Below are 26,042 nucleotides of genomic sequence, written 5' to 3'. Positions count from 1 at the left end.
CCAGGGGTGGGCCTGAGTACTTATCATAGCAACTAATCCATGTGCTTCATTAAAGTTTGTGCACTAGTTAAACTCAACTAAGTACATTTCGGCTCTCCTATGTTAGATGCTTTTGTTGCTCGGCCCAAATCCGCCAAATCAGTTCCCATGGGTGAATGATAGCAGTTCCTTTCAAAGTTGCTTCTTTTCAGAAATTGATTTAGCCTTTGAGCCTTCCTTTTAAAACTGATTTTTTTTTCTTTTTAAACATCAGTCATCCTTTGTGAAAAATTGCAACTCTCCATTCTTTGATGAGAAAGTACATGATGAGGCAAATAATATTCCAACCATTGTTGACCCACGCCCCCATTAAAAGTAAAGTATTATTATACATATACAAAGCTATTTGGCCGATGTTTCAGCTCTTCACTACGTTTCGTAGGTTGTGCTCTTAAACGGTGTTCACAGAGAACCAAGACAATCACATACTGTAGGTAGTTTTATTTACAGTAAACATCAGGAGTACAGTATATATTACATGTAACAAAGATGTCCTCCGGGACATATTACTTGTTATGTTATAGTTAGGAAGTAGACAGCTAAAAGATGAAAGTGGTGATTTAAGTTTTTTAAGACGGGCTTTGATGATGAAACCTGCAGTGTGAAACAGTAATTATTAGACTGTATGGCTCTCTATGGTCTCCATATCCTCTTATAATTACAACATAGCGCAGTGGACCCTCGGTTGCAGCTGTAGTATTCTTCAAGACACACTGCCGCAGGGACTGAACCTCTGCAATGTGTCTGTGGAGGCTCGGGTTAATGATTCATTTTCTCTCCTTTTTTTTTTCTTCTTTGGTCATTTTCTCTCCGTTTCTGTCCTTCCAATTGTCCCTTTTTATTTCCTCCTTCCACCATTCCTACCCACACACAATGATCATCTATGTGACACCCTCCACCAACCCCCATCTGTATCCTCCTGCCATCCCCTCCTTCTTTCTTGGCGTTTTTATCCAATAGCCCACCTAAAAAAATGTATTGTGTCCATATTGCCATCACTTAGTCCTTAATCTTTATCTATGTCATCTCTCCTCAGGTCCAGAGTACATCTTGGATGCCACATCAACAGTATGTTATGCAACCTACAGTAAGTGCATCTTGTATCATTATTATTTTAATTATGTTATAGATAGATGGATGGATAGATAGATAGATAGTACTTTATTGATTCCTTCAGGAGCGTTCCCTCAGGAAAATACAAATAAAAATTCCAGTAGCAGTGTACAGAATTGAGATCAAATTTCAAAAGTAAAAAGTAAATAATAAATAATGGGGGTATATGTTATTGTTTTGCATAATACTATAATCATTTATAATGCATGTTTTGCATTATGTCAGTGGTTCTTAACCTGGGTTCGATCGAACCCTATGGGTTCGGTGAGTCGGCCTCAGGGGTTCGGCGGAGGCTAAGACACACCAGACTCATCGTGTAAATAAAAACTTCTCCCGATCGGCGTATTATGAATACGGCAACAGCAGAAGTTACACTGATTTGCAGGTGTGTAATTTGTTATGAGTTAATGCACTGTGTTGGTTTTGTTCTTTGAACAAGGTGATGTTCATGCACGGTTCATTTTGTGCACCAGTAAAAAAAACATAACTTTGTCTTGAATTTGAAATAAAAACAACATTTTATTTGTCACTAAAGAAGGGTTCAGTGAATGCGCATATGAAACTGGTGGGGTTCGGTACCTCCAACAAGGTTAAGAACCACTGCATTATTTTCTTTTCATACTGCACATTTTTTTAAGGTCAACAAGACATTAATTTTTTGACAGCTCTGTAGAGTTTGTTCAATTGCATCCCAAACCGCGAATGACATGTTATACTGATCAAACAAGAGGATACAAAATATGACTTTAAGATTACTGCTAAATATGACAGACATAAAAATATGTTGCTTAAGGCTGGCTTCTTCATTGTTGAATCAGCCGACGCCTGACCTCTGCATATCGGCTTGAAGGACTCAACGTTGCTGAGCCTTGAGATATGTAATAAAGGTCTACACCAGGGGTGTCAAACCTACGGCCCGAGGGCCTGACAGGTTTTATCCGGCCCCCTGTTATGAGTTTGCCAAGTATTAATATGAGCTTCATTTTTTTGGAATGAAAGAAACTGCGGTAACACTTTAGTATAGGGAACATATTCACCATTAATTAGTTACTTATTAACATGCAAATTAGGAACATATTGGCTCTTAATTAGTCATTATTAAGAACTTATCAATGCCTAAGTATGCATGGCCTTATTATACAACCAGTAAGCCATTAACTAAGAGTCTTCCCTCAATAACCTCAGAATTATTGCTTATTAGTAACCCTAACCCAAACCCTTATACGTTCCCCTAGTGTCCAAATAACTCTAAATTAAGTTTGTGTTACTTTAATAAGCAACTAGTTAAGGGTGAATATGTTCCCTATACTAAAATGTTACCGAAACTGCTGTTCTAAATGTGTCCACTGGATGTCACAATAGCAATTCTGTTAGGACTAGCAAGAGGTACAAAGTAAAGTGTGGCTACGGCTACTCTCCTTCGACCCAAATTAAACTTAAAACCTGCCGTTTTATGTCTTTTGCTTCGAACACATCATTATTTGGCACCCTTACTACCCCGTAATGTCTCTGTCAAAAATGAGAAAACTTGACCCTTTTGAATAGTTTTTACCTCCGTTTTTTACGGTTTGTTGAGTTAGCACCGGATTGATACGTGGACATGACAAAGGAGGTATTTGATACCTAGAAGAGTTATGGTAAATGGGTTATACTTGTAAAGCGTTTTTCTACCTTCAAGGTACTCAAAGTGCTTTACATGTTGTGTTTTTTGTTCAATCCCAGAAGGACTGTGACTTAATGTTTAATCCTGGCTTTGTAGATACACTGAGACAAAGACATTGTGTTTTTTAAACTGCACCAATTTCCTCAGAATTTTCAACAAACTTCAAGTGTTTTGTCCAGAGGATTATTTGTGATTTGTACGTTTTCAGAAGGTGCTTGTTTTATTTTTGCCCAAAGTAAAACAAAGAAAACAACCTGGAGTTGTCTTTATTTTTAAGTTATCATGCCATGATTTTACCATTCCGGCACACTTGGGAATAGATTTTCCTCCATGCGGCCCCTGAGCTAAAATGAGTTTGACACCCTTGGTCTACACCCTGCTGGCTGGAAAAAGACTCTGCAGGTGTTTAGAAATGTACAGAACTTTGCTAAAGCCATATCTGGTATATCACAACCATAAAAATAAGTGTTGTAACCAGGACCAGCCCCTGGCATAAACACTTTATGTATTTTTTTAGGGCCACAACAATAAAGGGGGGCCACATGAATATGGCGACCGGTCACTTCAGTAGCTGATCATCAACGTGGTCATGGTGCTCTGCAGGGGCCTCATGTAACAAGCTGGCTTACGCACAAAAACCTGCCGTACGCCCTTTTTACGGCAAAGTTGAGATGTATCAAAACTTGACGTTGACGTGGAAATGTGCGATGCCTTACGGCAACTTCAAAGCTTTGGATGCACATTTCTTCAGTGTGGATGCTTTGGCAACACACACAAGTGATGCCGGGTAACAGTTCACAGATAAAAAAGTGCCATCTTCAACTCCTCAGACTGACTGATGTGCCCATCAGAGGCATACGAACAATTACACACCAAACTTTTAATACGATATGCGTATTAATAAGGGGGTGTGGCCTGAGTATGGTCTGGGCGTGCCAAACCACGCACAGAACCGCGGTCGATTTCAAGTAGATTACAATATAACAAAGAATTGTGCTTGGATATGTGCGTGTCAACACTTTAGTACATCTGACTTTTTACTGGAGTAGGCCACTTTTTGGATTTGATCTTACGTCCATATTTAGCAGGATAGCCACCCAACTCGTTGTGCATGAGGCCCCAGGTGTTTGCTTGTTCTACTCTGATGGACTGACTTACCTCATGAATACAATCATACTTTGTTTCTGCTGAACTTTTATTCAGCGGTGATTCAGCATGTATGTATTTGTTGCGGCCGCATCCATTCAAAAGCCCATGGAGATAATTGCTAATTTAGCAATGCTTGGAACACTGTCATCGTGGCAGATTTACAACTGTATTTCTAAAACGACCATGCTACTCAAGTTTATATTGGAGCTGTACTATTGTGGCAGGAAGACTCTATTACGTTACTCACTAGACTGCTGTCCGCTATATAACCAGCCGTGTCATACGAGTAGTATTAAAGACTGAAAGGGGTGATTACAGGTAGTCCATTTATGCTGTGTTATCATTGGCAAGTAGTTCACCATGACACCAAAGTGGCCCCAGTTTTTACTGCGTAATAATAAAGCTTTGAAACAAGCAACACAGGAAAACACATTTATTTACACATCTGTTTAAGTTGGCTAGCAGGTGAGAGAACGTATTAAAAAATAGTGCTTGGACGTAGAGCTGTGCAATATGGGAAAAAAACATAACACAATATTGTTTTTCATATCAGTCAATATCGATATGGATCACGATATATAACTCAAATCACTACTTCTGTCATGTTAAAATGTTAGATTGCTAGTAAGTGAGATGTGAAGACATCAGGTTATTTTTGATCAAAAAATATATTTTTTGTTAGGGGTTGAACATGACAGAACTGGTTCAGATGACATGCTCCATGTATAGTAGGGAAGGGATTCACATGGCCCCATTCCTGTGTGGATCTCGCATGAGAGGAAAAGGGGTGTTATTCATTTTGCAATGCAGTCTGCTAAAAATGATGGAAAGCGCCACTCTACATAGCAACTGGTTAAAATATCACAAAACACATTTTAAGATATCCAACACTCTACTGCCATCTGGCTGCTAAAGTATATAGTGCTCTGCCCAATTTGTCACGTTTCGTGTGCCAGGTAAACCATGATAAATGGGGCCATATGAAATCCCTTCCTACTGTACAGTATGTTACGCTGTAATACATACTGCCAATATTATTTTACAAATATCATTTTGCTCATAGATTTAAAGTTAATATGTATGTTATCATAATTAAAGCTATTGTTGTATACGTTACATGCACAAAGGTTCATCTTTGAACATCACTATATTGATGCACACATGATATATGTTGGGAAAGACACATCCGGATTTGCATGACGCCATTTCTCCATAGTTCACGTAATACAGATGCATGTTACACAAAGAAAAGCATCGTGTACTCTACACTAAAAACAGGACAACATTTAAACATACCATACCATAAACTTATTTCTGACATGTCTTTAAGTTTATTATGAACATTTTACACTTTTTGTTGGATATAATTTGTCCTAGCTCCACTTTTCAAAGCCACTAACATCACACACTTCACTCGGCCAAGTCTCGTGACAGAGTAAGACCTCTTTTTCCCCTTGGCTACAGTATATGATCTTAGTGCTGCATGCAACTGATTGCTGAAAAATAATGTAGTTGTCTTACGTCTTTTAGAATGTGTGCAAATTAATACTATCAAAATGATTTCGTATTACAATCAAAGAAAAGGTATTTTGATATATATATATATATATATATATATATATATTTATATGTATGTGTGTGTGTGTGTATATATATATATATATATATATATATATATATATATATATATATATATATATATATATATATATATATATATATATATATATACTGTATATATATTGACATAAGATATCCTTTAACACTTTTTTTACCATTCAATTTGACATTTTGAGTGGCACTGAGAGACTGTGTAAATTAGTATTTTGAATTGTAGATAATATGCTAAGGAATTTAAAGTAAATACTGCTTCAAATTATCATCGCAAGCCTGTGCTGAATTTTCTTTGTGTTCTTGCTTCTAATTTGGACTTCCTCTGTCTGCCAAATTCAAACTACAAACGGTCTGACACTAATTATGCCTGTAAAAGAGAGGATGACTACCCTATTTTGTATGTTTTCCAACACATGTCCCGTCTTATTATACGTCAGGTTGCTTGTCAGAACTTCCTAAGAGGAGATGAGCAAATGTAGGTATGTGTAAGACAAACGAAACAAAAGCAATTGTGTGCATTTGACAGGGAGAGGAGAGAAAATGGGAAGGAGGAGGCCAGGAACAGGGGAAGGAAAGAAAAGAAGGGATTACAAAGCATAAATCAGCAACAACGAGAGAGCAACTGCTGCAAAAGCATGTCTGGTCTGGTTCCGCTGCCTTGTCTCGAAATCCCTGTTAGACAACAAAGGCGAAGGCCAGTCCCTGTATATTCTGGATATACACGAACTTGGCAAATTAAAGCTTCATCAGGGAGGAAGACTTAGAGAGTCTGCTGCTCAATTCTGTTCCTATAGTAGCAGAGTCTCTTTCAGCAACAACCAATGACTCAAAACATGAATTAATGCTGTACGCTTATTGACTGATTTGGGTTAATACCCCTGAGCACACCTTGCTAACCACTGTCAACTATGGACCTGATCTATTGAATGTTTGCGTGTATTAAAGCATGTGCAAACTGGATAGCAAACGCAAAGCTGATCTACTAGGTCAGTGTTTTTCAACCACACAGGAAATTATGCAACTTCACCTAATTGGTCCAAAAAATATTTTCTGCTAATCAATAATTATAATCTGCAAATAATGTGCCGTTGCTTAGTGTCTGTGTTGTGTAAAACTCGGCAGGGTAACCACGTAATACTAACCCATGTCAGTAGGTGGCAGCAGCTAGTTTATTGCTTTGTAAAAGTCAGAATGTGTCGGGTGAGACGAGGATGGTTTGTTGTGATCCCAATATGCAGACCACAGCGGGAGGCAGCGTGCACGTAAAAAGGTATGTAATGCTTAAACCAAAAATTAACAAAAGGGAAAGTGAAAGGGAAAGGAAAAGGCAATGGCTATGCAAAACAAAAGTAAAACTGAAGTGGCTACAAAGTAAACAGAAACAGAATGCTGGACGACAGCAAAAACCTACGGCGTCCACAAAGTACATCCGTACATGACATGACAATCAACAATGTCCACACAAAGAAGGATAGCAACAACGTAAATAGCCTTGCTTGCTAATACAAAGCAGGTGCGCGGAATAGCGCTCAAAGGAAGACATGAAACTGCTAAAGGAAAACACCAACAAAACAGGAAGGGCCACCAAAATAACAGTGCAAGACAAGAACCAAAGCACTACACACAGGAAAACGCCAACAAACTCAAAATAAGGCACGACGACCTAGTGGAGTTTCATTTTTGTAATGTTTTCTGCTGGTGGTGTGCCTCTGGATTTTTTAATGAAAAAAATGTGCCTTGCCTAAAAAAAGGTTGAAAAACACTGTACTAGGTTGTGTCTCTTAAGTGAGCAAAATAGAGTGTGCATTCTATTTAGCTTGTCTGTCTTCATGAACATGCAGTATATATGCTGATGGTCAGAATGTCCACTACAAAATGCAAATATATTCATTTGGCACGCACAGTGTGATTTATCAAGGCTGAAACTATTCTGTGGTCGCTGTTATTTATAGACATATTTAGTATGTCTATAAAGGACTCCTGCCCACTGCTCCCCTCACCTCCCAGGAGGTGATCAAGGGTGATGGGTCAAATGCAGAGAATAATTTCGCCACACCTAGTGTGTGTGTGACAGTCATTGGTACTTTAACTTTAACATGCAATACTGGCAGTAGTGCAGATATAGCTGTAAGAAAGGAGGAAGTTGCGCTGCGTCCTACGTATGCTTGTCAACATATATGGACTGTCAAAAATACAAATATTAGACATATTGTCTGTTCAACGATATCTTATTAGAATTTTGTAGCAGCTGGATAAATTAAAGCTGGGGTGCCAAGATTATATTATTTAACTAAAAAAATTCATATTAGCCTCATAAAGTATATCGTAACAGTAATCATTTCTGTAAAAATCGTACGTCTGCGGGCTGTCTGTGTCATGATCCGTGGTCCGGATCATGTTTTGTTTAGTTATGTTCTGTTAGTTTTGGACTTCCTAAGTTGTTTTGTGCACTTCAGGAGTTTGTTTTGGTTGTCATGGTCACTCTTTGTGTGCACCTGTCTCTGATTAGTGCTCGCCCGCTCACCTGCTTCCCGAGCGCTAATCAGAGGCATTGTTTAAGTTGCCTTTGCCAGTCACTCTTCCTGCTTTCGTTGTGTTTGCTTCTTGCAATTGTCACGTGAGTTTTTGAGTTCCTTGTCTTTTGCCTATGCTAAGTAAATAGTTCCTTAGCTTCCCGTGCGCTCGGCACGCATCCTTGTTGTTTTGTTTATTGGATGATTTATGAGAAATAAATCACTTCCTACCTTACGCCTTTGTCCAGAGCCGTTCCTTTGCATTGGGAGAACAACCGCGCAGCAAGCGCACCCCCTCACTGTGACAGTATGTGCCTTATAATCAAGTATTTTAGTCAGAAAAAAAAATGAAAAAAAAAATAATTTGTCTTCCTGGCGGTCAACCCCTCCAGATCCAATCACAGGATTTAGAACAATGTATCCTTTTTGCGTGGCGACGTGTGTTACAGATAGTCACACGTTTGCTGTTCTGTGTATTGTAAGCCGAGATACTTTGTGGTTTTTGCATTTGGATTTGCTAAATATTTGTATAACATATGGAAATATTACAGCATAGCAACATAAGTGACAATTTCATAATTAGAGTAAAAAACCCGTACCTGTGACGAGGACATTTATTTTCTGCAGCAAAATACAAATAAGGGGATCCTTCGGTGGGTCAAATGCAGAGGACAAATTTCACCACACCTTGTGTGTGTGTGACAATCATTGGTACTTTTAACTTTAACTTCGATGCAACTACATACTGTCAGCAACCTATGCGTACGCACGTACAGCTCTCGTGCACGATTGTGTGCACTTCCAGAGTGGAGGAGACTGGAAGGGACTATCAGTGTGGTGCGCAAAGTGGGGGGGCAAGATTTACAGTTTGAATTTTGCCTCGTGACACAAGATTCAAGTACCCCAGCTTTAAGGGGCTGATTCAAACGAATTCAATTGATACGTTTTGCTGACAGCTGCCGTTTTATTTTTAATGATGTTGTTTTATTCATATACAGGTATATGAAAAACACTTCTTGTAATATCCATTTCTTGCGTCTGAAGTGCACACTTGCATTCAGTGGGTTCCATTGTAGATGCACTGCAGGACGACTTCTAAATTGCCCATAAAAAGTGGTACATGTCTGTTGCACGTTTCGAAACATAGCAAACCACCAGAGGTAGGAGCATGATAGCATGTAAGTGCAGTAAATGAGTGTTTCCATGGTGACAGCAGGTAGTACACTTAAATAAGACGGTATGCACCAGTTATAAATTGTACATGCAGTCTTAGAAGATCAAACGCAACACGTCCACTAATAGTACACACAATTTTTACACAAGCTGTTTAGGTGTGGTATTTGGAACTTAGTAGACCAGAACCTACGTGTTGTAAGGTTTTCACTTCATGCAATAACAAAACTGTAAAAGGTATTCAGTGCATTCATTTTTGGAATATAAATTGGGCCAATAAAAATGACAGAAATGTAACAACATATACATTTCAGAAGTGTGGGGGAGGGGTACAACTGGATTGCATACAGGGGGTATGTATGACTTGAAGGGATTAGATGCATGTTTTAGAGTAATATGAATTGGATACAAATTATTCAATAATGTATTTTTTAACGTAATAACAAAATTAACAGAATGAAACAAATGACTACTTTGATGGTAGAGTGGCCGCCAAGCAACTTGAATCCAGCTTTCGCCATAGAGTCACGGCCGTTGTGTCCTTGGGCAAGACACTTCACCTACCTTTCACCAAGTACCGCTCACACTGGTGTCCGAATGTGTCAAAGTGTTTGGTGGGCAGCAGTGGCTACAAATGAAGCTTACCACCAGCACTGGGGAGTGAATGAATGATGGGTTCTCAGTGCTCTCTGTAAAGCGCTTTGGGTGTCTAAAAGTGCTAAATAAATCCAATCCATTATTATTATTTGTATTCGTCTTATTATTAATATTGTATGTCCTGGTTGGGAATCGAACCATCTAACTGATGATTGGTCAGCTTGCTGCATGCTGTCAAATCATTTGTCACATTGGCAAGTATGAAGCCCCAGAAAGGCACTCGATGAGCTTGTGGGCGGCCTCAAATGACCAGTTTAATACCATTTAATAGTGTAACATTATTTTTGGATGTTAAAAAGTGCAGGCCATAAAAACTGCATTTTGAAAAAGCGTATTGCACATATTTCTCCTGACCCCCCTCCCCAAAAATTCCGTCTATGATCATATTACATCAGAGCATGCTTACATGCCATCCACTTTAAACAGCAGAGTGCATTGAGAAGTGCTTTGCAGCCTTTGCCCAGATTACTTGAACTCACCCGTCTGGCTCTTAATTAGTAAGAGGATTTATTTGTGCGTAATTGCTCATACATCCCCCTGCCGGAAATGAATGCATTACCTAACCATGCATAACAAGCAAGGCAAGGAAGGTGGCGTAATAGGGGAGGACAGTAACGAGACTTCCAAAGAAATTAGATCTTTAGGAGGTAAAGAAATCAGCCGACACAGTATGGATAGTGACAAATATTGTGTCGTGTAGAAACGCCCTGCATTCATCCATTCATTCATTCATGCATGGGGGGGAAATATGCTGGGTCCCTTAAACCTATGTGTGTATGGCAGTCTTTTGCATTTTGGTATAAAAAAAACACAAAGGTGTCACGTCCCGCATTAATAATGTTTTTTTATTCTCAACAAGCGCATTCCTAGGCAGCAACCCACACAGCAAAAACACTCCGCGGCGGATCCCCCGCGCAGGTATCGCGCTTTCCGGAACGGAACCGCGAAACGGAGCAGCATCGGCGTCCATTTGCACTCAGGAACGTATCCGCCACGGCGGCAGGTAGCGGATCCGCCGTGACGGCGCGCTGCATCCGCTCCGCACCCAAGATCAAAGCCTAGCCTCCCGCCGCGGACCAGCAACGGACTCATAAAAACCCTGGCTCATCTGGCCGTTTTGGACCCCTTTATCTTATTTTCCAAATCCCTTCTGTTCTTGCTGTAGGATAAAATAGGCAACTAAAAAAATCACTAAGCCCTACTACAGCAATATAAGCTTACATATGCATTGCCTTGTATTTTTAAACCAACAATATTGTCAATAGGCAGAAACAGAAAATGGTCAATTCACTCTATAAAGTAAATATATATAATATATATTTAAAAAGTAAATATACATATTTAATCTATTAGGCTACAACTTCAAGGAAACGCTGCGCCTTGCACAGCTAACATATCAGAAAATGAATAACTGGTGAATGACAAGAAGTCCAATAAAAGGTTGTTTATTTATACATATACATCTCTATTCCTCCTGAGGAGGTGGAAGCGGGACTCGTCTCCTCGTTGCCCGATCCCCCGCCAAGTTGAACCACCTGATGGCGTGTTTGGTGACCTCAGCGTCCGTGGCTGACCTTGTCAACACATTTTTACTCACAGCACCTGTAATCAAACAAGATTACAAGACAGATACGTTTATGTTTATGGTATGTAGCATCCAAAACCAAGTATGCTTACACAATACAAAATATGTGATAGGTATTAAGGAGATTGCATTTGAAAAAAAAAACATGACTTAAAGTTACTGGAGGTGGTTAAAATAAGGTGCGTAAACTATGAATTTGTGATCAGGGTATAGGTGTGCAAGACATCCAAAATGTTTAAACAATATCGTTATTTGGTTCCTTGATCAGAGTACTTGTTTGGCTCTGTTGGATGACGGCGGCGGGGGGTTGGGGGTGGGGGGCATAAATAAATATCCATAACCCAACTTTGGGAGGTTGACATTGTTTTCTTATTATATTTGTACTATCATTCTATGTTTGTATTCGTGTAGGCCAGGGGTATCCAAAGTGCGGCCCGGGGGCCATTTGCGGCCTGCAGGTCATTTTTTAACGGCCCCAGGGCACATTTTTAAAAAATATGATCGAAATAAATAAAAAACATTAAAAGTGGTATTTAAAGAGCAAACAGGTGAAATGTAACAAGAAAATGTAGCAATGTTTACTCTAATCACACAAAGCTGCCATGTAGGCTGTTTCTTTCTTTAAAAAATAATAATGAATCAAAATCAATGTCATTATGAAATATTGACCTATTCAAGGCTTAAGAAGTTTACCTTCGCAATCAGCTGGTCTTGGTTGTGCGTAATAGTTTCCAGCAGGCTAAGGATGTGGATTACCTCAGGCGCTGTTGACAAACAGCAGTATAAAATGAACATGTTTCAGTGTTTATCCTCATTACTCATAATCCTGACATTAGCTATTGACCTTAGTTAATGACAAAAGTTATTGACAAAGTTTGAAGAAAATATGTGATTGCTTGTGAATTTGAATTTTTTCCAAAATTTGTGGCACAGAATGACCATCCAGTATTTGTCAGTTATTGCTCACCAGAGCAGGAAATGTTGTCGGCCATTCTCCCCCCTCGCCATGTTGGCCTGTAGGCCAGGCTGGATCCAGGCTCCTCTGTCTGCCACATGTTGAGGGCTGCTGGTGAGGGGGGTGGAGGGAGTCGAGGAGGGACTGCCGTTCCTAGTGAGGTGGGCATTGTGAGAGAGCCATCAGTTAACCATGACTGGTAATACCCAAGGGGCCTATCTATACACTAATATTTCAGAGATCAGTCCCCACCTTGTGTAACTCTCTGCATGTTTAATGCAGGTACTGGTGAAGGCATATGAATGTGTCCTTCCCCATGGTGAGGTGCTAAGGGAGATAAATTGGTATTAAATGGTTGTGATCTGTTAACCATGGTTACTGGATGCTGAGATATTTTTTCAGAGATCAATCTTTACCTAGAAAGTTATCTCCAGTTGAGGAGTCGAGTTGACAAGTACTCATGACTCTTGCTGGCACTCGGCGAGACGGTGGAGCTGGGAGAAGGGATACAAGGAGAGGGGAATATCTTTAGCACTAAGAATGTTAACCATATCTTTTGGTGGTTTTGTTGTTTTCGATGTTAAGAGATTATTCCTTACTCTGCCTGTGCAATTGGCTTGTCAACCCCAGAGATGTGAGGTCACTATTTCCCGGGTCTTCTTCGCTATCATCTGAGTCCCCGAGACGATGGCTGTTGGGTAACCATATCATTAGGATTATTGCAATACCAAAATTGCCAAATATACATATAGTACAAGCATCTCTGGTCTATTTTTGAATGCTACCGGAAATAACCTTCCTATTACTGTAGAAACATGACAAAAACAAGACGGAACACACTTACACTGGCTTCCTGTTCCTTTTTTCTGGCAGCTCCTCGTTCTCTGCCTCAGATTGCAGGTCTGAGGTGTCGCAGCCCTTTCCATATTGTTGCATTATTTTTAATGCGTCTTTGTAGTTGTCTAAAATTGAATATGTTAAAATGAACATGAGTTTCAAATTAGCTGTAGAGCTGAACAGAATATTATTATTATTGATGATGATAAATCAGGTCTCTCTCTTACAAGAGACCTGGTCAGAACATAGACACAATAGGTTATTCCAAGCATAAAGAGAAGCAACTATGACGTTATTTTTAAACAAGAAGATTATGAATTTGCATACCACAAGTTCGGACAACAGAAACGTCAAATCTTGGCCAGTTTGGCTCATGCTGCTCCTCATTTAAAGCTGCCCTTTCAATTCTGTCGGTGTTTTTATAGCTGGGCCAGAAAACCATCCTATCATCATACCATCCACTTGGGACAACCGCAATGTCCCTGTTCATTATAAATTTAATCAGATGAAAAGGCACCCTTAATGTAGAAAGAAAGAAAAGGGGTATTTATTCATTGTCAAAGGAACAACGTGGACAAAAGCATGCACAGGTGTTAGTGTATACAAATAAGCAAGTAAGATGAGCTGAGATTTTACCTGAATGGTGCCCCAAGGTGGTAAGAACTATAAGAAAGGTAAAAGTACAGGTCATAATAGTCAGAACTTCAGCTCAATCGTAAAGTAGGGTTTGAAATTATGGGTGTAGTGTATACAGAGATCAGTCCCTACCTTGTGTAACTCTCTGCATGTTTAATGCAGGTGCTGGTGAAGGCATATGAATACATCCTTCCCCATGGTGAGGTGCTAAGGGAGATAAATTGGTATTAAATGGTTGTGATCTGTTAACCATGGTTACTGGATGCTGAGATATTATTTTGGAGATCAGTCTTTACCTAGAAAGTTATCTCCAGTTGAGGAGTCGAGTTGACAAGTACTCATGACTCTTGCTGGCACTCGGCGAGACGGTGGAGCTGGGAGAAGGGATACAAGGAGAGGGGAATATCTTCAGCACTAAGAATGTTAACCATATCTTTAATATTAATGTGGTGGTTTCGTCTACATCGCTAAATATATCCTGTGGTGTACCTCAGGGATCAATATAGGACCTAAATTATTCAATGTCTAGATAAATGACATTTGTAAAGTTACATAAGATTTAAAGTTAGTATTATTTGCGGATGATACAACAGCGTTTTGTTCAGGAGAGAACACACAGAAGATAATACAAATAATAACAGAAGAAATTAACAAATTAAAAAGATGGTTTGACAAAAACAGACTATCTTTGAATCTCAGTAAAACTAAAATAATGCTATTTGGTAACAGTAGAAGAGAAAGTCAAACACAAATAGACGGAATAGAAATTGAAAGAGTAAATGAAACCAAATTTCTAGGTATAATGATTGATGATAAATTGAACTGGAAATCTCAAGTAAAAAATATACAACATAAAGTAGCAAGAAACACGTCAATAATGAATAAAGCAAAACATGTTCTAGACAAAAAATCACTTCATATTCTCTATTGTTCACTAGTGTTACATATCTGAGTTATTGTGTAGAAATATGGGGAAATAATTACAAAAGTACACTTCATTCATTAACGGTGTTACAAAAAAGATCAGTTAGAATAATATATAATGTTGGATATAGAGAACACACAAATCCTTTATTTATTGAATCAAAGATACTGAAATTCCATGACATAGTGAATTTGCAAACAGCTAAAATTATAAACAAAGCAAACTATAACCTGCTACCCAAGAATATACAACAATTCTTCTCAAAAAAAGAGGAGAAAAATCATCTTAGAGAGAAATGTAATTTAAAACATTTGTACGCACGTACAACACTTAAGACCTTCAGTATATCAGTGTGTGGAATTAAATTATGGAATGCATTAAGCAAAGCAATCAAACAATGTACTAATATGATCAATTATTTATGCTTACATGTGGAAATAATAATAATAATAGTAAATAAAATAATAATAATAATAATAAAAGGTAAATAAAGCATAAAATAGTCTCTAATAAATTAATTAAATAAAAAACAGCATATAAAATATATACATCAGCATATAACAAAAATATAGATCAAGAAAAAGGATCCTTAATATGTGCAGCAATTTTTCCCACTCACATCACCTCATTTTATATTTTTTTCTACAATTAACTATGCCAAAAAACACATAGACATACCTTTTTTTTTGTAATGGAAACAAAAACAACATGGCGTCACACACAGATAGTCCACAGTAAACAGGATCTCGAGCTCCACTAAAGAACAAAGAAAGAAATAATATACACTCATATTAATAGCAAAGAACGGCTGTTTCCACTCTGTTAACGTTACGTTGTTATAACGAAGTAATAACGAAGTAATAGCGACCTGGGCCTAAACAACACTGACAATAAAGTAATACGCTTTCGTTTCAACCAGTTGGAAATATGTGGAATATCGTAGCATGTAACCTACACACATTCACAGCGTCTAACAAAAGATAGCCTAAGTTAACTGTATTGAACGTTACTCACCGGCTTCACAAAACACAGATAAAAGACAATTTTAAAATAGCACGGCGAAAAAATTACCGTCGTTGTGTGGGTTTTTTGACGAATAACACTCTTTTCCACTTTTCTTCGCTCGGGCCTCACCTCCCGCGTGCAGCCATTTCGAATTTTCTGAATATGTGATGTCAGACGCACGTCCCCATGCAAAGCATTCTGGGAGGCGGCGCTGGAAATAAAAGCCTTTTTTTACAGAATATAAAGTTTTACTGCTAGTCCTAATATCAAACAACGTCATTACAGTCATACATAAATGATGATGGAAACACAAAGGCCGATCTTTACTGCGAATGTAGCAATAAATCAATAAATCTATACTTACGTTCGTGTTCCAGCAAAGAAAGTCCAGAGGTCTTGGCTCATGCGCGTACACGCTAGTAGGCGCGTCCACGTCTGCGGGTGCAGACATTGGTCGGCTCAGCGCGCGTAGGCGGAGCCTATAACTCTAGGCGGCGCGCGCCGGTTTAGTTTGTCGCGTCCGCGTATGCGAATCAGACACGAGTCCGCTCAGGATCAGCTGTCTGACCGTACAATTTTCAGAGGCGGAGCTGTATCCTCTAGGCGGAGCCAAAACGAATGTGACAGTAACGCGGGTTGGGCGACTTGAAGGCGGATCCGTATAGCAGTCTTCTGCTGTGTGGGAAAGATGACAGTGTAAGGAGAGGACGACTAATTTGGAGGCAGATGGAGTTCAAAGTTGAGAATGAGCGACGATGTCCTCGGGGGAAATAACAACTGTCTGTATTGCACATTCAAATATTGTCTTCCTCTTGAAAAAAATAAACTGTGCAGAGTCATACCAGTAATCACACACCAACAGTGCGCTAATGTGCAGAGTACACGCGTTTAACACTTGTACGGATAAATCACAGCACACAATTATCTGTTGTGCTTTATGTTGTTGTTGTTTTTTTTACGATTTATGCTGCGGTCTCGCTTCTCTGGAGCCTGCTGGGTGCAAAGATGAAACCAGAAGAGAAAGAGAGAGAGTGAATTGGAGGATAAGAAATCATCAAATGAGGCAATGTGTTACAATGATGGATAAAAAGCTCGGGTATTATCTGGATTCTGGCTGCTAAACCTGAACTGCATTTGCCAAAACACCTGTGCACTGGATTGTGGGAAGATCTACTAAGGCAGCTTTGTGTGTGCGTGCGTGCATGCGGGGGAGGTGCGTGTGTGCTTGTGCATGCATGTGCGTGTGTGTGTGTGTGTGTGCGCGTGCGTGCGTGTGTGTGTGTGTGTGTGTGTGTGCGCACGTGCAGATAATGCTCCTCTTCAGTTATGAGGACAGTTGATGGAGCTGTTCTTATAAGCAGCCTGCTGTGTTCTTCAAACAGTTCTCAATGTGAGGACAGCTGTCAGTAGGTAGAGCACTTTCAGTCGCTAAAAAAAAATCCACTCGTGATGGATTGGGTGTGCTGTCAACAGCAAAAATATGTATGTCTCTTGAACTTGCATGCCTTTTTAAGTGCATGTTGTTGCGAGTCCTCCTATAGCTGACAGTGTTTTGTGGTCCAGGTCTAAACTCCAGCATTCACTATAAAGAGCCGTATTTAAACCATAGGGAGTAATTGTAACTGTAATGCAGGGTTGTACGGTATACCGGTATTGGTATAGTGCCGCAACACTAATGAATCATATTCGGTACTATACCGTCTCTGAAAATTACCGGTTCACCACCCGCCCCAAACCCTTCTTACCCTTTCTTACAAGTATCATCCCTGCAGGACGAAGAATACCTAAACATGCGTCACTACACACCGTAGCTCACCGGCGTCAAAATGTAAACAAACGCAATGGGTGGATCTACACCTGACATCCACTGTAATGACACCAAGTGCAGGAGCGTATCTAGTCGATACTACTATGATTACGTCGATATTTTTTGGCATCACAACATCTTCTTTCGTTTTTTTTTTAATTTATGTTATGTTTATAAACTCAGGAAATATGTCCCTGGACCCATGAGGACTTTGAATATGATCAATGTATGATCCTATAACTACTTACTTACTTATTTACTGCCTTCGGGCGAAAGGCGGGGTACACTGTGGACAAGTCGCCACCTCATCACAGTTTAACCCGTACATAATCACAACATAAAAGGCACAGAACAGCTCCATTTCAAAAAGAGAGGTAAAACAAAAGTATTGAACAGAAGAAAAAGATTTATAAATAAATATTGTGACAAGGTTGGACAAGCAGAAATGCACAAAGCCATCCATGTTTGTTCACAGCGGCAGTCACTGCTGCTTCTTCAGCACCTGCAGTGAGCAAACTCGTTCAAAAGATGGCGCCAGAGCACAAACAATAACCTTTCTAGTCGTTAGGTTCTGCGCATGTCAAAGTAAAGTATTCTGATTTAAGGTGTGATGTATGAAAATACACATCATAATCAGATCATGTTTTTTAGGGTCCATGTACACAGTAACATTCTAATCCGAATGATGATCAGAATAAATACATTTTGGCTTGTATGTATCACTCAGTGTGTATTAGTTGTGCGAAGTAAACAAGTGTACTTTTGTAGTTATTTTCCCATATTTCTGCACAAAAACTCAGATATGGTAACACTGGCGAGCAGTAGGAAATATAGAGTGATTTTTGGTCCAGAACATATTTTGCTTTATTCATTTTTTACTTATCTCTTGCCACGTTAATTTGTATATTATTCTTTGAGATTTCTAGTAAATTGTATTATCTATTATTACACCCAAAATGGGTTTATTTTACTCTTTTAATGTCTACACCGTCCTTTTGTATTTGTGTTTGACATTCTCTTCTGCTTTTACCGAATTGCATTTTAGTTTTACTGAGATTCAAAAAGTCTTTTTTGTCAAACCATCTCTTAAGTTTATAATTTTTTCCGTTATTTGTTTTAGCTTCTGTGTGTTTTCTGTGTCATGTGTTGCACAAGACATTGTAGTTGGTGGCTCTGCAGTATTTGGCGGTGAACCTTCACCTCCCATATTTGTCTTTATTCTGGGTTGTGGGGAAAGCAATGTAAAAGCGTTCCACAATTCTTGTGGGTGGAGCAGCCCCATGCTGCACAACAGGGCACATTTACACGTCGAATAACTAACAAGGCAGCATCGCACAGTGCCTTTTGACCAATCAGTGAGGAGATCGCATGAAACTGAGTTGGCCATACTCTCTTTATACACGACTCTGCCACTAGCGGTACTCCAAAGAATCACTTGATTAATGCACAGTGTTTTATTTTCCTATATTCAAACAGTGTTACTGTTTAAACTGGGTGTAATTTTACACTGGTCAAAAATAATAAATATAATTATTTTTAAAAAATATGCCTTGTTTTTTAATACTTAGGTCTATTACCCTACTGCATTTTAATTTAGACTTCCTTTTATTGTCATTCAAATTTGAACTTTACAGTACAGATTAGAACGAAATTTCCTTGCATTAGCTCGTTGTAGTGCAGGATAAAAGAGCAATAAGGTGCAGATATAAATAAATAGATTACTGCACAGATAAATATATTGCACTTTTGCATATGCATCCACATTTATGGATGTATGTTATATTGTCTTTATATTCCAGCGAGTTAATCCTTTTTTTGGGGGGTTGGTCATTATGGTGGTACTTGGTGTGCCAAGTTTTTACTGAGGTGGTATTTGATGAAAAATGTTTGAGGACCACTGTAGTAGTGTATAGTGACTGTTCCCTATGTGTCAGTAACGTACTGGATGTGCTCTATCACTTATATAGTCAATCTCCTAAAATGTCTATACGGCATGTGTCATCACAAACTTTGTAAAACTTGCCGTTGAAAATGACTGTCGTCATGGCTGTCTCAACACAGACCTATCTGCTGAAAATGGCACCTTTAAAGCAAAACCTCTGAAGGAAATGCTACTGTTAATTCAAAGGTCTGACGACACATCTATTTATGCGTTAATCAATGAGAAGTTAGGCAAGAATCCAAAGTTCTTCCAAGAATACTAATTATGCAGCTTAGTAAGACTCTTTGGACAACTGTTTTGATTATAACATTGTGAGAACAGTGTGGGGAAGACCCCTGTGTGATACAGCATGTCTCTGGCGCAGTGCACATCCAAAGGCATACTTGGATGAGTTTGGTGTTGAGGAACGAGCCAATCAAACACCTTTAGTGTGAGCTGCAAGAGACACAGGTTCAACATCAGTGATCTCAGAATTGTCCCCACATACACTCTCACAAGGCAATTATTCCCGGAAGAATAGAAGGTAAAATAGCTGCAAACAGGGAATAAGATATTTTACCAGTACTGTTTAGAATTTTTTTTTAATCAACTTTTTATGAGCAAGGATTTTCCAATAATTGCATGCTTGTTGACCTTTCACCTCAATGTGTGTTAATTCAGATGGGGATGTGCTCTTGTTCTCTGCCACAGGGTGCTGTGATTGCCCCGTCTGCAGCTATAGAGCCCAGCTTGTCACTTCATCCCTCTGGTGTCATGGCGCCTCTCACCCAACAGATGAACCACCTGTCCTTGGGCACTACAGGCACTGTGAGTCTCCTCAAGTTTGCTTCCTTTGCCAGACTCTATATGCACTGGTGCATGTTTGTGGGGTTTTTAATATCAGAATCAGGATCAGAAATACTTTATTAATCCCCGAGGATAAATTAAGATTTTTAGCACAATCCCATTCAAGAGCAGACAAACATTACAGGGAGACAGAACAGGATCACTGACGGGTCTGCCAACTTCCGGCGCCCCTTACAAAAAAGGTGAGGTAAACGCTGGGGATAGGTTGTTAATTAATTAATTAACAATAAATAAAATACAAATTGATAAAAATAGTAATAATAAATAGAATAAAAATATATAATAAATAAAATAATTAATTAATATCATCTAATGTGATTTTGCTATACTAGAACTGATACCACAGTGCATGTTGTCTGTGTAAATACAGTTAGACAAGATGACCTCTTACTGTGTTGTCCTGATATTTTAGTGGGTCATTAAGAGAGGTTGGAATATTTGGAGACCTCATGATTCAATCCGATTCTTATTCTTGGGGTGACAATTAAATTCAGAATCGATTCTGGAATAAACCAGATTCTCGCAATGTATTATTTGATATAGTAGTTATAACAAAACCTTTTCAAACGTGTTAATTTTGACAGCCCCCGTAATAATAATGCTTGAAAATGACGTAGTTGCCGTGTTAGACATGATTTTGCTGTGTTGAGTTTTTATTTTAAAGATACTAGCTTATATGGTTGTACGGTATACCGGTATTAGTATAGTACCGCGATACTAATGAATCGTATACGGTGCTATACCGCCTCTGAATAGTACCGGTCCGCCATCGTCGTCACGTCGTGTCATTGCTGGTTTACGAGCAGACGAGCATTTTCGGCAGCGCACAATCACGGAGTACTTACGAACAGACACAGTGTGTAGACAGAAAAGGGAGAACGGACGCATTTTGGCTTAAAAACTAACGATAAAGGTGAAGTTATAACACTCAGGAAGAGGTGCTTTAAGACATGGCTAGCTAGCTAGCGGCTAAAGTCCAGGCCCAGTTGGCAGTGTTTTAGCTACTTCTAAATCACTAATCCTCGTCTCCATGGTGACTAATACAGGAAGTTTCTTACAAGTATAATCCCTGCAGGACGAGGAATAGCTAAACATGCTTCACTACACACCGTAGCCCACTGGCGTCACAGTGTAAACAAACGCCATTAGTGGATCTACACCTAACATCCACTAAATGATACCAAGTACAGTAGCGTATCTAGTCGATAAAACTATGATTTTTTTGGCATCACAACATCTTCTTTCGTTTTTTTTAAAAGTATGTTATGTTTATAAACTCAGGAAATATGTCCCTGGACACATGAGGACTTTAAATATGACCAATGTATGATCCTGTAACTACTTTGGTAACGGATTGATACCCAAATTTGTGGTATCATCCATAACTAAAGTAAAGTATCAAACAACAGAAAAATAAGTTATTATAAAATTTTAACAGAAGTGTAGATAGAACATGTTAAAAGAGAAAGTAATCAGATAATAACAGTAAATGAACAAGTAGATTAAGAATGTATTTTCTACCACTTGTCCTTAATAATTTTGACAGAATAATAGAATGGAAAATGACACAATATCGTATCGCATACATCAGCAGCTAAATCAGGAGCCTTTGTTTGTATGTTCACTATTTTATTTAAGGACAAACTTGCAATAATAAACATATGTTTAATGTACCCTAAGGTTTTTTGTTAAAATAAAGCCAATAATGCAATTTTTTGTGGTCCCCTTTATTTAGAAAAGTACCAAAAAGTATCAAAATAATTTTGGTACCGTACCAAAATATTGGTATTGGGACAACACTACTAGCTTATGATAATCTCCTTCATTTTCCTCTATCTGCAGTACATGCCTGCTGCAGCAGCTGCTCCTATGCAAGGAACCTACATTCCCCATTACACTGCAGTGCCTGCTTCTGCCATCACAGTGGAAGTAAGGACACACACTGAGCGCCATGGGATTCATAATGTAGTATGCGCATGTACTGTAGGCCAATAAGAGCTCTACCCAAGAATGTATACTGGATTTCCAAAGGCAGTAGATGTTGTTGCAGCGCATTATTATCAGTCTGTGTTGATTAATAGTAATTCTATTATATTTTTGTTTGTGTCGCTGTATTAGGGTGTGGTGACAGACTCTTCTCCACAGACAGCTGCCCCTTCCTTGCAGGACACCAGTGGGCAGCAGCCTTTATCAGTGGAGAACACAGGGGAGCATGGCACTGCCTACTCTTACCAGCAGACTAAGTGGGTGATGTTAATAAAGGCTGCGTATTGAATTCCATGTTTAAGGCCAATGCAATGATGTTGTATCAATATACAGTCGGTGTGTTGCACTGCATTCATTTACATGCAAAACAGTTGCAGTATCATTGACACTAAAAGCCGGGCATAAAGACGATGGATGCACATCTTTGATGCTTTAAGTTCTAGTTGTGCATATATTAAATATATTAGACACACTGTAAATAGGATATTGTTAGAGTCATAGGGGCAAACAGGCAGGAGCAGTTTAAATACATGAGAAGGCTAAGTATTTTTATGATGATTATTTACAGTGAACACTGTGCCAGTGTTCTGCATTTCATTTTCACGAAGCATAATTGCCAGATCATTTTTACTCTGAGCCATAAAGCTAATTAATATGTGTCTGGGTTTTTCTATGTTCACATTTAATGATGATCTACCTGATTGTCCTGGTAGCTGAACGATCCTCATGCAATCTACATAACTGCTCCATCCTTGCCTGGATTGTAGTCCCAACTCATTTCATATACTTGTTTCCCACTAAAGAAATGTAAGTATGCACTTTAATGAAGCAGTGGGATTGCGATTTTATTCAGGAGAATACAGTTGGAACCAGACATGCGAGAAATTCTGGTTGAATTGAGAATGTCTCCCAACTGCCTAATCCATTCCATGAATTTGAATTGAATTTTAATTGAGGTTGCAAACAGGATCTAGAATTGGAATTTAATTTCCAATGGAAGGAAGTATAATTGAAATTGCAGTTGATCATTTTGGTGAACAGTCGTCCCTCGTTTACCACGGTAAATACATTTTTGCAAAGTAGGATTGTTGTTAAATATTTTCATATAGCATAAAAACCTTTTTTAGATGATCATATATTAGAGCCCTTAAACCGGAAATAAATAACACCCATATTGTCACTTTTACACTTGTTTCACCCAATATAGTAGCCTTGAGTGCTCACCTGTAGATCAGAGGATCCTCCAAGCCTCATTGCTAAAACATGGTCACGACTTAGAAATACTTCCTCAAATCCTGGGTAATTCCTGTAAATTAGAGCTGTTAATGTCAAAGCTGAAGTGAATTAACAAGAGTTCACTTAGCGGAAAGCTGTCGATAGCTGGTAACATTAAGTGTCGCGCCCGCCCTTGAGTCAAATCGAGTCCTGGTTCTTCTCGCATCTCATCTTTTGATATCCCTCACACACAAGGCTCACCAATGTGGTGATGTGTTATTGACAGTGTTCAGAAAATGACGTTTAAGAAGTAATCAATTAGAGTTACTCGTTACATTACCAAAAAAGTAATGAAAATACTCTTTTATTAAGTACTCTTTTACTCTTTTCTACTCTTTTATTATTATTAATTACCCGGGAAAGTAATTAATGCATTACTTAAAACAAAAACAAATTGAAATATCTGGCATATGCAGTTGAGAGACGTTTCATGAGAGCTGTGTGTGTATGTGTGTGCTTGTACTTTTAAATTAAAAAAGGTGGTGCCTGTTGCCAAGTAACTTGTGATGTCAGCAAGAGCAAGCTCAGAGCAGCATTTTAACTCAGCTGTGTTTGTTAGCTGAGCAGCTGCAGTTTGCCTGCACGTTTCGCCAGAACACCGCCAGTGATGGCAGCTCTGTTAAATATTTTCTCTGGATTGTGGTAGCGCTAGTTACTAAAAAGATTGAATGTGCTTTGATGGCTGTCTTGTCTGATGTCTACAAACGTGGTATTTTTAAAATTGCAAGCTTGTCACTTCAATCATTGATTTGTTGTTCATTATTCCCTTGTAATAGTAGTAGTAGAAGTGTGTGTATTTATTTGCATGTGTGTGTGTACGATAAAGATAAAAAGACTAGATTTTAGGATAAAAATACTAAAAACTATTGAAATTATCTGTCCGGGCAGCTAGTTTTTTTACTTAATGAGACATCCTAGATTAAGATTTGTATATATATAAATTAACAGGACTTTTAAGCTAGAAATAGGTATTTTATTATGAAAAAAAGGAATCATTCAACTTGCAATTCTTAATTAAGCATCCTCGGCATGTTGCAGAATCTTTAAACAAGATTTTCTATCGGGGGAAAAACTAAATATTTTTTTTAAACATTTTTAAACTACAATAGACAAAATATAATTATTAATGTTAAAATTAAGATAATGATATAAAGTCAATGACTAAAAATAAGTAAAAAGCTCTTTAAAGGGAAGTGCACTTTTTTTGGAATTTGTTCACGATCACTAGGAGAGACAAGATGCATTCTCACTTGCAAATAGATAAATAAAAAGAAAATATAAATAAAAGTCTGCTTACAAAGAAGCCAATGGGCGGTCCTCTATTCTGCCCAAAAAACCCAATAAATAACTAACAATAGTTAATTTACATTTCCTGACTTGAATATTAACCAAGTATTAGTGATATTGTTATTACAAGTGCTGATGCAGACCAACTATTCATAGTGGTGCCGTGATCAAGGAGAGCTAAGTAATTTGTGCGGCTATGTTGACATCATCGGCTGGTGAGCTCCTCTCTTGCCTCACAGCTCGTGGAAGTTTATTCTAGATCATAAATAATGCCTCTCGCCGAGATAGTAGAAGGATGAGGACGTAATCCGACAAGTTGGTCAACTTTGACAGCCAATTTTGACCCGGAAATGGCGAGAAAGACACGGACAGACGTTTGTTTTTTCTTTGCGACGATTGTTTGTCATTCTTCATCTAAATGGTAATATATCTGTTATGTCCTCGGTTTCACCTATATGCTTATTTAGGTGTCTTAATTTAATAATAATCAGGCAACACGTTTCAACTTAATGCCTCGGATCGCTCCCGTTTATTAACAACCTCCAGAGTCCAAACTCTCCCTCGCTCTCCTGACGTCACACACTGAACACCGGCTACGGTGGCTCGGACATGACAAAACAGTACATGACATCCCTCCTTTCCTTAGAAATAAACTTCAGGTTATTTTTAAATATCAAATATAAACATTAGGCAGTAATCAAAACATTTCTTATTAAACACACACTCAAATATTCTGTATGTTTTCTCTGTATTCTCAACCATGCCTCAATTCACTATTAACACACATTTTAACTCTTGAATAGTCAATGAATATATTATACTTTAAACTTGCTTTGACCTTACTTTGAACTTGTTCATTTCACATTACAACATCACACAATATTGTCACTCAACTTGACTCAAACATTTCCCCCTTTTTTTTTTAAATGTTACACCTACATCACCAGATCGTAACAAGATAAACGTCTATGTCATCACATAGTCTGCCAGCTTCTGTGGCAAACGTATCTCTCTAGAAGGTCTCTGTGTCTCTCG

At 38.6% G+C, this 26,042-nt stretch overlaps 1 protein-coding gene across 2 annotated transcripts in view; it reads left to right on the top strand.

Moving 5' to 3' along the window:
* The window catches only part of LOC133660198 (RNA-binding motif, single-stranded-interacting protein 3-like), a 467,861-nt gene that overhangs the window by 429,111 nt on the left and 12,708 nt on the right, over positions 1-26,042 (top strand). For both annotated transcript variants that reach the window (XM_062063470.1, XM_062063468.1), the window contains exons 10-13: positions 1,076-1,126; positions 20,304-20,420; positions 22,302-22,388; positions 22,578-22,702. In XM_062063470.1, the coding sequence (XP_061919454.1) occupies positions 1,076-1,126; positions 20,304-20,420; positions 22,302-22,388; positions 22,578-22,702 (380 nt within the window). The remainder of the gene's footprint in view (positions 1-1,075; positions 1,127-20,303; positions 20,421-22,301; positions 22,389-22,577; positions 22,703-26,042) is intronic.

The sequence above is a fragment of the Entelurus aequoreus genome, linkage group LG11 (genome assembly GCF_033978785.1).
Source record: "Entelurus aequoreus isolate RoL-2023_Sb linkage group LG11, RoL_Eaeq_v1.1, whole genome shotgun sequence".
Lineage (NCBI taxonomy): Eukaryota > Metazoa > Chordata > Actinopteri > Syngnathiformes > Syngnathidae > Entelurus > Entelurus aequoreus.
This window is presented reverse-complemented; position numbering and strand designations above follow the sequence as displayed.